At 41.3% G+C, this 13,952-nt stretch overlaps 2 protein-coding genes across 2 annotated transcripts; both read left to right on the plus strand.

Annotated features, from left to right (window-relative positions):
* Positions 1-6,001: 6,001 nt before the first annotated feature.
* GUITHDRAFT_134076 (hypothetical protein) lies at positions 6,002-7,842 on the plus strand (the record flags this gene model as incomplete). The annotated part of the gene is made up of 4 exons (XM_005838629.1): positions 6,002-6,694; positions 6,896-6,958; positions 6,998-7,624; positions 7,753-7,842. The coding sequence occupies 4 exons, from the start codon at positions 6,002-6,004 to the stop codon at positions 7,840-7,842; spliced, it is 1,473 nt and encodes a 490-aa protein (XP_005838686.1).
* A 3,610-nt stretch (positions 7,843-11,452) lies between these two features.
* GUITHDRAFT_102311 (hypothetical protein) lies at positions 11,453-12,251 on the plus strand (the record flags this gene model as incomplete). The annotated part of the gene is made up of 2 exons (XM_005838630.1): positions 11,453-12,169; positions 12,213-12,251. The coding sequence occupies 2 exons, from the start codon at positions 11,453-11,455 to the stop codon at positions 12,249-12,251; spliced, it is 756 nt and encodes a 251-aa protein (XP_005838687.1).
* Positions 12,252-13,952: the final 1,701 nt, after the last annotated feature.

Raw genomic sequence — 13,952 nt, forward strand, 5'->3', positions numbered from 1 at the left:
TCAAGTCATGAACAGAAACCAGCTTACATCAAGCCTAATCCAAATACAAAGCCAAGGAAATGAGTCGGTTCCTCCTCAAGTTTTGAACTCCAGCACTGCATTGCCCATTTCGTTCGCTCAATTCACTACAAAATCAATTGGTCAATCCTCGCCATGGCCCGGGGCTAACAATACCTTGTCACTCACTTTGGCTTCAAACGTCCTTTTGAGTTATGACGAAGTCATTTCTATCAAAATTTCAAACCTGACTGGTGCTGTCATCAACTCACAGCATTTTGCATTAACAGACCGAGCGTTATATACCGGAGTGGTGATCAGCGTTTACAACCAGTCTGCAATCCAAATAGACAACCGATGTGATTCGTATCAATATTACAGAATTTTCTTCGACATTGACGGCATTGACTCCACTCAAAGCGATCGGTACTCAGATATCATTCAGAATTGCATGGATGGATCTGTCGTATTGCTCACAAAGGATCTTCCAGTGCAGGCCAATTCAAACTCTACATATGCGATTTATGGGGCATCAGCAAAGATTTTTGGATATCATGGTTTTTGGGACTTGAACGATACTACTGCAACATTCACCTTCGTAGAGGATGTTCAGATGAAGGAAGATATTAGCGAAAGTTCGAATACGTTTGAACTGGACTCGGTGGATTTGATTGAAAAGGGCATGTTTCTTCGAATAGACAGCGAAATCATGCAAATCACAGATTTGATCAACCAATCTGTTTATGTTCTGCGTGGATTATACAATAGTGTAGCTACGATACATTCGAAGGAAACAAAATCCTATCCTATCCTACCCGCCACTATGAAAATTTTATTTTCCTTTGATCTACAAAATTTTGAATACCCTCAAGAGTCGCCAAACATTTACATCAGGGCTATTCCAAGAATCTACGGTTTTACATTTTTGCAGTCTGGTTCAAACTTCATTCCTGGCATCATTCAAATAACAAGCATTGGAAGAAGAGGCATTGAGGAGACAGTCGCCTCGTTTTCCTTTTATGTGGCGTACTCCATTGCGACTGCAAAGGTCATTTCTTCCGGAGTCAATTGTACTCCATCCAATATCACTGCTGTAGATGGCGATGGACAGGGATTTTCAGGTCGCGTTTTGGCAACTGCTGGAGCGATATATTCGGTGGAAATATTCAATCAAGGGAACAATTACTTGTACGTTCCATCTGGAAACTGCAGTGGAAACTGCATTTGCGTTCAGAATCAGGCAATCTGTGACGATGCCCTTGACACCAACAACAGTTGTATTTGCAGATTGCCGTCTGCAAGAATCACAGATCAGTATACATCTTGTAGGGACTATCAAATTGAATTGAGTCTCTCTGGCACATTGCCAATAAAATCGGGTACTCTTCAATATTTCAAAAGGAATGAAACGCAAAGTTCATATGGAGGTTCACTCAATGCCAAATTTTTGTATGAAGGTTTTCGTCGATGTGGGATGGACGACGTCCTTAAAAGTGATTGCTTACAGGAAAGCACGATAACATCTGTCTCCTTTCAAAATTATGGGACAGGATACACGTCGGCTGAGATTAGAACTGGAGGACCTGAATTGGGCTTTCTCGCTACTATCGGGGTCAACTTGAATGGATCATTGCAGCCTGAGACTTTGGTGATTGAGAATCATGGATCGGGATACAGTGTTGGAGCAACCGGTATTTTGTTCTATCCTGGAACACAAGATCAGATGGAAAATACAATCACATCGATTGTCATCATAGCATCAGGAAGTAATTATATTGATGGAAACCTTTTGGCTGTTGGTGAGTCTACTACAACTCCGTTTCAAGGAACATATACGGTCAATGGCAACGGCAGTATTGCAGGCACCACTATTAAATCTCGGGGTATATATCGCAGCTCTGACCCATCAATTCTCATGACATACCCTTTCAGTTCAGCTTGCGCAATTGACAACTCTGCTTGTACTAGCACTGTTCAAGACAAGACTATCACTGGAATGGTCATCAGGACAAAAGGATCTGGATACCTTCCTGGAAGGATTATTGCTATCGGCGGAGGAGGCACAGGATTTGAGGCAAACTTTGATGTCGATGCACAGGGTGGTATCTCAGCCATCTACTTTCAACAAGCTTCAAGCCATGGATCAAATTATGTTGAAGATCCAGAATATTTTGTGATATTGTATTTGGATACTTCCTTATGCAATTACTCTTTGGCTCTCAATAATTCCATCTGCACTCAAGAAGGAAGCATAGCTTCTGTAAGATATACGCAATTTCAACTTCCCGACCTTCCACTCTATCCAGTTGAGTACGTGCAAGCATATACAGATTGTTCGAATACGTCCAATTGCACGTCCTCAAAGAATTGCTCCCTTGATCCAAATTGTACTGGTCAAGGGTTTCAGGGCCTTTGTAAAATCGTGAAAGGATATCAAGGGTCGGGTGAAGATTTGATCATTGAAGTATCAGTATCAGATCATGGAGTTGGTTATTCATGTTTGGATCCTCCCAAAGTTTTTTGCGATGGCTATGATCAAGTGTTTGAAGCTGTTGTACCTTGTGGAGCATCGGTGATACCAAAGCGAGCAGATGGAGGAATTCTCCAAGCTATTCGAGCGCATGGAGCTTCATTCAAACTTCACGTTGCAGGAGGCAGCCAAGCTCTTATTATCGTGTCACCTGCAGATATACAGCCACAAGAGTTGCAGGCTGACCGAAGCAGTATCCTATCATGGATCTCATCAGTTAAGGGAGATGCAGCCCCCCTTCGGATTCTGAAAAAAGGATTGATCCTTGCACTTGGAAGCCAGTCAACGGCATATCCAGAAGCTTACAATACATTACAATTTTCATTTGCCATCAACTTTCAACCCAAGTGGCCATTTATCCTTCAGGTAAGTGGACTGATTGGCACTGAAACTGCTTCAACCATCGGGGCACCTTCTGCGTATCTCATACAGGATATATCATCCTATGACCAAAGTCTATACTTGAACACGAGAATATCATCAGAGTTACCTCAAACTTCCCATGGATATATCCGTGTGGACCAAGAAATAATGATGATTGTGAATATCAAAGAAAACATGTTACAAGTTATTAGAGCGATAGGAAATTCTGTTGCAAGTGAACATTCCAATCAGACGAATATCACTTTTGTTTTGCCAATTAATCCAGTTCGAGAATTTCTCTGTGAAGGGACGATAGCATGGTTAGACACAACAGTATCAAATACAACTTTCCGTGTTGCAGGGTGTTACATGCAGAATGAAATCACCATGTCACTTCAGATAAGTCTTGTCGTCGGACCACTTGCTGAAAGTAGGAATGTTATTTCGTATCATAATGGTATCGTTGTTGTGTCCCATGAATTTTCATTTTCGTTCGAAGTTGGAACTGAATTTAAATTGTATAGCCTGGTTAGCCTTGATTATTCGTCAACAAAACTTTGGAATCGTGCCTCAGGGATTTTGCAACTTCAATTTGAACTGCCAATAGTAACGAACATTACGTATTCATTTGCAATCATCGTGAAGAACACCAATTCTTTTCAATCTACGAAGACAAACATTTCTATCCTAACATCGATGAGTGTTTATGAAGCTGAGCTGCAGCCAATTTGTTGTCAAGTACAATCTCAATTCCCTTCAAGGGAGGTCACAACGCTTCAATACCCAGTGGGGAAATCAGACCACGAGATTTACGTTCAGAATGGCAGTGATCCTGGACTGTCTGTTGGTGGGTTGATCTTTGTCGGAGAGGAAATCATGAGAATTGTGGGAGCGAATGGAAGCATGCTACAAGTTGAGCGAGGAATCAACTTCTCTCTTGTTCAAGGCTACATCGAACAAGTAGACCCTTCTGTTCCAGAGTTGAATTTTCAGTTGTCTAGCAATGCGTCAACCATACAAGGAGCATATATTGGTTTTGAGATCATTGTTACGACAATTTTTGGATCAGAAGAAACTCGAATAATAACAGGTTACAGCGCTCAAAGATTTGTGGAGATCTCTGATCCGCTAGATTTGAAACCGATAGCACTACGAAGCAAATTTGAAATCGTCACAAATTCTAAATGGACACCTCAACTTCACCCGGATAAGTCACCCGTTTGGTTGATACAGACAGGAGGATCTCCTGGAGACAGAACTGTCCTGAAGATTTATGGATCTCAATTTAATTACAAGATTGCGTCTCAAACAAATCCATACCCAGCTGCACGAAATACTATTATCATCACTCTAAGTGCAAATGTTGAGCTTTCAAAATCTGCTTCAATATCTTTGAGTGGATTTCTTGGAGCATTTGATATTCAAGATTCTCTGCAAATTTTCGATTTTCCAAGTCTTGATCAGGACAATTACTTCAGTTCGTTTATGAACAGGTCCAATGTAGGTTACGGAAATTGGAATGATCGAACAAAAAATTTAACTTTGTTTTTGATTCAACCTTTACCAGCCGGCAAAATCTACCGATTTAGCTTCAATATCTATAATCCAATAGATTCTCAACTTTCACCGTCAATAGTTGTAGAAACTAGAGTTGGAATCGATTTCGTTGAGGTCCAAAATACTGGTATTGGATACATCGCAGGCGAAATTTTCGCGGTAGGTGGAGGAGCATACGATTGGGCTTCTTGGTGTAACCCAGCTTGTGGAGGCTCAGGATTTGAAGGAACGTTTACTGTCGAAAAGGTAAAAGAATATGTTGATACGCAAAATCAACCAAGAGAGATTTTTGGAATAAGTTCTGTTGAATTGACAAATCATGGATATGCATTCAATTCGTTACCATCCATAATCCCTTACTATTTAGGCGGATTTCTCAACATGTCGCTTCAGGCTACAAGCACAAGTCTAAAGCTGAATTCTGAAGATGTTGCCAAACTTGGCATTGTTCCAGATTGTCAGCTATTGCTTGAAAACGAAATAGTTCTGGTTCAATATGTTGATGGAAATAATTTGACCATATCTAGAGCACAGGAGGGCACGATTGCAGATTCTCACCCCGAAGGAACCAGAGTTTACCCATACCCACCGGAGATGGAGAACAGTATAACATCCCTGGTCGTGCTTGATGAAGGAATCAATTACATACCTGGGATCATCGTACTTGAAAATGCAGTGCATGGATTTGGTTTCAGAGCAAGGTTCAATGTCTCTGATGGCAAAATAAAGCAGGATCTTATAACATTGTCGCGCCATGGAAGTGGCTTCCTTGTTGACCCTTTTGCTGAACCTTACTATGTTGACACGGCTGAAAAGATGACTGATTCTATTGTTTCGATTGATATATTACAACCTGGGAGAGGATATACTGTCGGAGTGATCGGAGCGACGGATATAAATGGGTCAAACTTCTCAGCCTCTTTTGAAGTAAGCTCCGGGATTTTCGATGCACAAAATTCTTCAATAGTATTTGCAAGAGATAGAGGACAAATCGTCAATGTAGGGATTCTGCAACATGGGACCAATTACACGCGTAATGCGAACCTTCAGATTCTCTATCCTGGTTCATCTGTACTCATGACGCAGTCATTGACTGAGGTTTTGCAATATTCTTTTGCTGATGTAAATTTGGAAGGCTGTAGGGTGATCGCTGATGTGATTCATGCCGAAGATTCAACCGGGAATGGTCTGAGGGCTGTTGCCCAGCACGTTACGTCGAAGGCATTTCTTCTTGAGCCATATTCTTTCATTGTGAAAAGCATTGGACAAACTTGCGATTTTCCCAACGCAAGAAATTACATCTCATTGACACTTGTTACCAATACGAGATTGACATCAGGTACTACGATATCTATTTTTGGATTGACTGGAACAGCGTCAGAAACTTTGAATCTTGCAAATTTCAAGGATTATGAATGCAATCAAGCTATCATGCAGTGCCCTTCCCGTCTCTTTGACTTCGGTAATGCCATATGGTCAATGCAGTCAGGTTTCCTATCGTTTTCCATAGCAGAGGGACAAAACTTTGAACCGTATCATGCATATAAATTTACGATGGCTGTGCTGAATGGGCCACAAGCCCAAGATTCTCCCACTGTACGAATTGCTGCAGACGGCGAGAATTCTATTGCAAGGACTACGATGGATTCCGATGTTGAGAGCGTGTTGGGATTCCTCGGATCCACGATTGGAAATGCAGCTCCTCTTTACATTCAAGATCAAGGATTCATTGCTTTGGAAATCAGCCAGAGTCAAAAAATGCCAGACAAGATCAATTACTTGACAATCGGTTTTGCCTCCAACATAGATATAGCTGTTCATGAAAACAGTGCGATTCGTTTCGAAATCACAGGGATGAATCTATTCCATCTAAAGAATTTGTGCGATCCGAACAGTTTGTTGTGTCCCCTGGAACTTTCTGGTACGTATGCGCATATGTTTGAAGACATCACGTCAAATCAATCTGCGATTGCCAATTACAACATTTCAAGCAATATTGTGTACCTGAACCCTACAGCTTCAATTCAATCCAACAAACTGATTGAAGTGGTCATCAAGGTATATAACCCACCCTTGAGTCAAGACTCTCCCACCATGTATATGGCATGCTACAACCTCTCTGCCAACGGAAATCCCATCCTTCCAAAGACGGCTGCAAAAAGCAGTCAACTTCCTTTCTACAAGAATTATACAATTTTACGCTCAAACATATCCAGTGAACCAAGTACTTATTTCGGTAGCTTGATTGTAAGTGAATCGACAGAATCAGGTCTTGTAGAAGGAGTTTATATTTTAGTTGATCAAGAAATCATGTACGTGACTGGTACATCTGGTGATAAGGTGTATGTGAGCAGAGGACAAATGGGATCTCAAATACAAAAGCATTTTGAATTTCAAACTTCTGTCAGAAGAAAAGTTGATGGCTCAAGTGGATCTGATTTTTTTCAGACATTCACCAAAGTGTATGTGCTGGAACATGGCACCAAACTTCAGGACAAGTCCGTGTTGAAGGTAGAGGCATGCCGTTTTGTCTTGTACAATATCAAACAGAGTTCGAAATATCCTGGGTCTTCAAACACGATTGAAATCAGACTACAATCATCCTGTGTCATCCAATCAGGATCCCGCATTGAAATAAGCGGGATTGATGGAGCGATTATCAGACATGGTATCAACTTCTTTTCATATTCTGAATCATTTTCAGCTTTTGATTCTGGTCCCAATGGAACGTTCTACTGGAACCAAAGTGACAGAATCATGTCTTTTTATTCATTAAGAAATATTACAGAGTTTGAAGATATCATTTTTAATTTTACAGTTCTCAATTCTATTCGCGAAAGACCTTCTTGTAATGCTCAAATAGCTTTATTGGGCGGTGATGCCGTCTTGCTAAATGATCTTCCACCGCCTAAAACGGTGTTTCTTGTCAGCGATTTGAACCCAAACGATGCCACAGTCTTTGTCAGCAATCCTAACGATGGACTTGCAAAAGGAACCTACATCAAAATAGGGTTTGAAATTATGCAGATTCAAGAACTATACTCCACTATTTCTCGAGATTATGTCGATGCTCTGTCAAACGTGATGTACCTGATATCAGTTAGCGAAGTTTCACCAGGTGTTCTGCTCAAAGTAGATCAAGAGCTCATGAGAGTGCAGTCAATCGAAGGCAGTCTGGTAATTGTTTCAAGAGGAGAATATGGAAGCATTGCAGCTCCACATGTATCTATGAGTACTTGCTATATTGGTAAAATATTGGTGAAAAGAGGAATCGCGAATTCGCTTTCCTCATCGATTCATTATAGTCGGAATTCTTCGACTCAGATTTATCAGCTCAGTCTTTCTACAACTGCTATGAGCATTTCCAAGCCTGTGGGCTCTTTTCTTACAATTGATTGCGAAGATATTGCCATACTACATTTTTCTCCGATCAGTGGAGAATATCAACTTTGCAGAGGGTTTGGTCAAACCTTTCCGTCGGCGCATGCACAGGGATCAAAAATCAGGAGCTGGTTTGTCAAACGAACATCATTGATGACACTTGATCAGGACTCGATCTTAGAAACATCAAAATTGGCCAGCTCAATGAATGAAAATGACATCTGTGTTTTGACTTCATCCAGCGTTTTGTCGGCAATTGTTGGTTCTACCATAAGAATCGAAGAAGAATACATGAAAGTCATAGAAATACAGAACAATTCATATCTTTGTGTTGAAAGAGGTCTAAACAGTGCTCCACAATTTCACGCAAATCTTTCGGTGGTGAATATCCTCAAGTTTGATTCCCACACCGATGACCCATCACCTATGAAAATTGAATCTCTTGGCCTGTCGATTTTCAAAATCGAACATGCAAATCCATTCCCTGGTGCAACAAATCAAATTACAATCTTGTTAGTCAGTACAGTCAACTTTGGTGGAATGCAAATGTCATCCACTTCAATCAGCAACACGATTACAATAAGTGGAATCAAAGGAATCAAACAGTCAGATCCTCGTAGTGTTGTGAGTACATTAGACATTGTTCAAACAATCCATATGCCAGATGAACTTCAGGCAATAATTACGTTTGACGGGTACAAGATCCTTGAAGCTGGACGACTATACAGAATATCTTTTGATGTCATTAATCAAAATGCAGGACAACGCAATCCTGACTTGCGTCTTTCATACTCAATTTTTCCAAGGATAGGGCAGATCTTTGAATTGACTGAGGGGATTAGCGCAAATGAAAGCGAAGTGACACTGGCTAACATTTCCCTCCCCAAAACTTACAAAGGAGCATTCTTCTTGATCAATAGCGAGGTTTTAAAAGTGATCGATGCTATGCCAGATGGTATTCTCAAGTTATCTAGGGCAGAATTGGATACAAAGGCAGGAAATCATGTAGCTGGCTCGAGAGTATATTTGATGCTGATGATTAAGAATTTCGGAGGATTGAATGTGAATGATACTACAATTCTATTCTGGCCCTATTTTGATTTCGCGCTGAGCTACCCTAAAGATTTCCTATTTAAGGCAAATGAAGAATTGATGTCGGTGCAATCCGTCTCCGGTGGGTACATGACCGTGAATCGCGGATTGCAAGGATCAAAAAGAGTCTTTCATCCAGAAGACACGCTGATGATTCCCTTTGTGACATCATCGAGCACGATTCTTTCCAATGATCAAAGATTGAGTGTAGGACAAGATTCTGAGTCTGCTCTTGGATTTATAATTTCCAATATTGGACAAAGTACTGCAGATCCAGGAGTTACAAATTATATTACAAGCACATTGGTACTCAACTCAAACTTTTTGGGAAAAGACTTGAGCTATTTCCAGATTTCAGGACTTCGAGGCACTCTAACCGAATCAACAGGAACGAGCGTCGTACTCCTAACAGCGCTTGATTTTGTCCAGACAGAAATAGCTGTCACTTCAATCAATAACGCTGGTTTTTATGTCGACTGTTATCTTCTAATGAATGAGGAGATCGTCAGGATACAAGAATTTGCAAATACAACGCAGAAACAAGGATATATCACAGTAGAAAGTACTTATTCATTTGGATTTGACGTTGGACAATATGTCCAGGTTGAGAATGAAACTATGCGGATAAATCAGATTGATATTCATAATAATGCTTCAATTTACGTAGATAGAGGACAACTTGGCTCAAACAGGGCTTTGCACCAACCAAAGAGTACCATATTGCTGCTTCGGTTCGGAACTCTTAAATCCGAGTTGAATTCAACCACAGATGTCATCAATATATATGCTGGAGGTTTGCTTGGAAGCCTGAGTATAAATCAGCGCTGCTTACAAATAGACAATGAATTCCTCAAGGTTATAAAATTCATTGACTCAGAGCATGTACTTGTACAAAGAGGATATGCAATCTCAAACCGACAACATCATGACAACGAAAGCATCATTTATTTAGAGCCATCTACGATTCTTGAAGATGACATCCTATTAGAAGCTGACATGCAGTCATATTATGAAAATTCTTCGTTGGCTAACGTTACATCAATCAACTCTACGTTGAATACAAGTCTCAATTTCACTGTAAACGTAAGCGAGTCTCTAGCACAGTACACACCGGGAGTAAATATTATCATTCCAAATACATCGTTCTCATTTGGAGTTAGATCTTCTTTCATAGGAAGAATAACTTCAGGGTGCTATTTGCAAGTGAATGCTGAAATCATGAAAGTAATTTCGGTCGATTCAAATAATGTGACAGTCCGAAGGTGCATGCTTGGTACATGTGCAGAAGGTGTTCCAATTCACAGGAAGAATGATGTTGTGACGGCTATTCGTAGTACATCTTTATCCTCTAAGCTTTGGTCTACTCTAACATACATGAACCTTACAAGCATGGAAGTTGCTGGAGTATCAAGCAATATGTACGTTAAGATAGGCAGTGAGATAATCTACATTGCATCAATTGGTTTCGATGATCAAAGCATCTTACAGATTTCACGAGGACAAATTGGTACAGTGGCACAGGATCACGAAGTCAACTCTACTGTACTCCGGCTCGATATTGATGTGCTGAATGCAAATGTTGGAGAGACTGATTTGCAGATACAAACCCGCATATATTCGAAACAGCCAAAATTGAGCCAATATGGATTCAAGACAGGAAATATGTTTAGAATTGACAATGAGATTTTTCGCATAGAGAGCATAGATAGTGGATTCATTAGAGTTGCCAGAGGGCAGCTTGGAACAAAAGCTGCCTATCATGCAAACGGTACCATTTTAGAAATAGAAAATTATGCATCATTAGATCAAGTGCTGGATTCGAGTTCCACAAACTTTACATCTGGCTCCTTCGAACTTTTGTATGGTGCCATTGTTGGCAGTATCGTCCAAATAGAGAATGAACTTATGCAAGTAACTGAAATCACAGAAACAACCGTGAAAGTGAAGAGGGGATATTTTGGTACAGCACCTGCCTATCATGAGTTTGCAAGTTCAATATTCTTATGGAATCCGATTCTCTCCATGTCGAATATATTGCGAGTGGAACGTAACAGCTTTTCAACCACACCAAGTCGACATACGAGGGGGACACTGGTTACAAGCATAATACCATTTTTAGGCAAAGTGGGACAGCAGTCTGCATTTTTCAATTATGGCATTTCAACATGGAATCAAACAGAGGGATCAGCAACAATAAACTTTCTTGGAAATACAACATTGAATGGATTTGGACTGCAAGAACAATTCCTCAGGGTTGAAAATTACTCACTGGCCTTCCTGCAAGGTGGAAATTATATCAAAATAGATCGAGAAATTCTCCAAATTATCAACATTTCTGGGGAAACTTTGTTTGTAAACCGCCGTCAGGCCCTGACGTCTTCTACTCCGCACACAGAATTCTCAACAGTACAAAGGCAAGACTTATCTTTGGTTTTGAAGTCCATGAATGAGAGTGAAACAATACTCAGCTTTGACCCCCCTGCGATATTCCTCAATAAATTAGAAACCTATCTAACAATTGACGGGGAGATCATGCAGGTCACAAAACTTTTAAACAATATTTCAGTGGAAGTAAGACGAGGTGCGGCACAAAGCAATCCCAAACCAATACGCCAATACGCGGCAATATACATAGCGAAACAATCTATTCTATCCTCTGACATCACCGATGCGTCAGCAGACACAATATTCCTACAGTCCGTCTCATCTTGCGGTGTGTTCGTTGGGGACTATATCCAGATTGATGACGAAGTCTTGCTCATTCTTGCCATCAGCCAAAACAATCTGTCGGTCTCCAGGGGTGCAAGCTCGAGCGCAGCTACGTCACACACAGCAGGAGCTGCCGTCATTGCTATCCGCAGCACCGCGATCGTGCAGGGATGGAATTTCCTGGAAACCGCCACGAAGCTTCTGCTACAATCGTACGACATGCCCTCTATACAGGTCGGTCGCTTCCTTCAGATCGAGGACGAGATCGTCCTGGTGACCAACGTCTCGACCGACGGAGTAGAGACCGAGAGAGGAGTAGGGCAGACTGAAGTCGTGGCACACGCCGGGGGAACCACCGTGACTGTGGTGCTCATGACCACAGTCATCAGAGAGAGCCGGATATGGCACAACGATACGGCTATACGTGTTTTCAACACAAGTGTGTTCGAGATATCTTCTGGTCTGTTCTTGGAGCTCGAGGACGAAATCATCCTCGTCAGTGATGTCAGAGCAGTATCCGACGCGGTCTTGGAGCTACAGGTAGTGAGAGGCTTAGCCGGAACATACCCCAGAGAGCATGCAGGTGGCTCGATCGTCAAGCCGACGACAGGCGCTCGATTGACGGCAGATGTGACTGCGACGGACGATCGATTTGCGATCTCATCCAGCTTTGACATTCCAAATCTGGAGCAGGGAGCATATCTGCAGGTAGGGGAAGAAGTGGTTCGAGTGGAGGAGGTCGGTGCGGACTATTTGTTGATTTTAAGAGAACAGAGGAAGAATTTCTCCATTGGCAGCATGTTGCTCGTCATAACGACTTCTCACGTGCGTAGCAATTACTATCTCAGTGATAGCTCTGATGTTCTCAAAGTCTGGTCTTTTAAGGAAGCAACAATTTTTGAAGGTATGGCCGTTCAAATAAATGAAGAAGTTGTTTTTGTTGAAAGTATTTTGGACGACACCACTGCTATTGTGAGGAGAGGATTTGCAAACACAACTGTGAATGCTCATATGTATTCAAGTGTGGTGTACAAGGCAATGGTAGTCGGTCAAGAATACGTCTTTTCATTTCCTCTTCAAAATCCAAATGTTTTCAACGATATTTCCACAATATCTCTTAATGCTCAAGGTACATGGCAGTGGACAAATAACATGTCGTCAGATACCAATAGTATCTTGTATAGCTACTCCTGTTCGATGGATTGGATTCCTTGCAACATCAGCTTGATTGACCAACCATCTGAAACGCAATTATCCTTGCCTATGCTAAGTTTTATACTTGCAGAAGATTTAGGACTGAACTCTACATTTGCAATCGTTGCAATGGATTCAAAGTCACATTCTGCTCAAATTGGAGAATACTTTCAAATCGATCAAGAAATTGTGAAAATAGAAAAAGTGGAGATTTTGACCGAAATCCAATTCAATGTCACTTTGCAACGAGGAAGTTTCGGATCCTCCATCACAGGACACGCATCCTTTTCCCAATTTCACACTTGTCAAATGAATTTGCTCGAATTTGATTTCTTTGATAACTACATGCAGGAGTGCATTACTGTTGAGAAAGAACGTATGCTACCTTTTGCAAGAACTGGTGAGGTTGTTTTGGTTAGACGAGGATTCCGATCAAGTGAAATAAGTGATCATCCCTCTCAGAGCGCTGTATCGCTCTGTCTTGTCGATATCGTTGTGGGCTCATCCAGTTATTTGCCCTTTTTCACTCCAGGCAAATTCGTGCAAGTTGATGAGGAAGTTTTCCAGATTCAAAGCAAAGCTTCAAATCGCCTGACGGTAACAAGAGCGTCATTGAACACAAGTGTTGCGCCTCATGCGTTGGGTTCACCTGTATTCCTTGTGGCTTCTGGGTTTAAATATGGTGACTCAAAGCCCCTGAAAGTCAACCCTCCGGGATTTGTCATTCGAGACATAGGTCAAAACAATCCCTTTCGGTCCTCTGCAATATTAGACAGAAATCATTTGTCAATAACGCTTGTTCCAAATGTCAACCTGTATGGAAATTCGAACACCGTCATCACCATCTCAGGTATCAAATCAAACTCTCCTTGCGGAGAAATTTGCGAGTCTTATTGCAGATCCAACAGGAACCTCAATTTGATATATGATGCCAGTGTTCAGAAAATATTTGGAAACTCGGGGAACTGGCAGATGATTTCCAGTCAAGGTTACCTTCGACTCACAATGCAGTCTAATTTCGTTTGGCAAAAAGACTCAGCCCAGTACTTCGGATTTGACATCTATAACCCACAAACTTCTACAAAGAACATCACTTGTCCCCCAGCTGATGTGAAAGTTTCGGTTTCGA

The sequence above is a fragment of the Guillardia theta genome (assembly GCF_000315625.1).
Source record: "Guillardia theta CCMP2712 unplaced genomic scaffold GUITHscaffold_10, whole genome shotgun sequence".
Lineage (NCBI taxonomy): Eukaryota > Cryptophyceae > Pyrenomonadales > Geminigeraceae > Guillardia > Guillardia theta.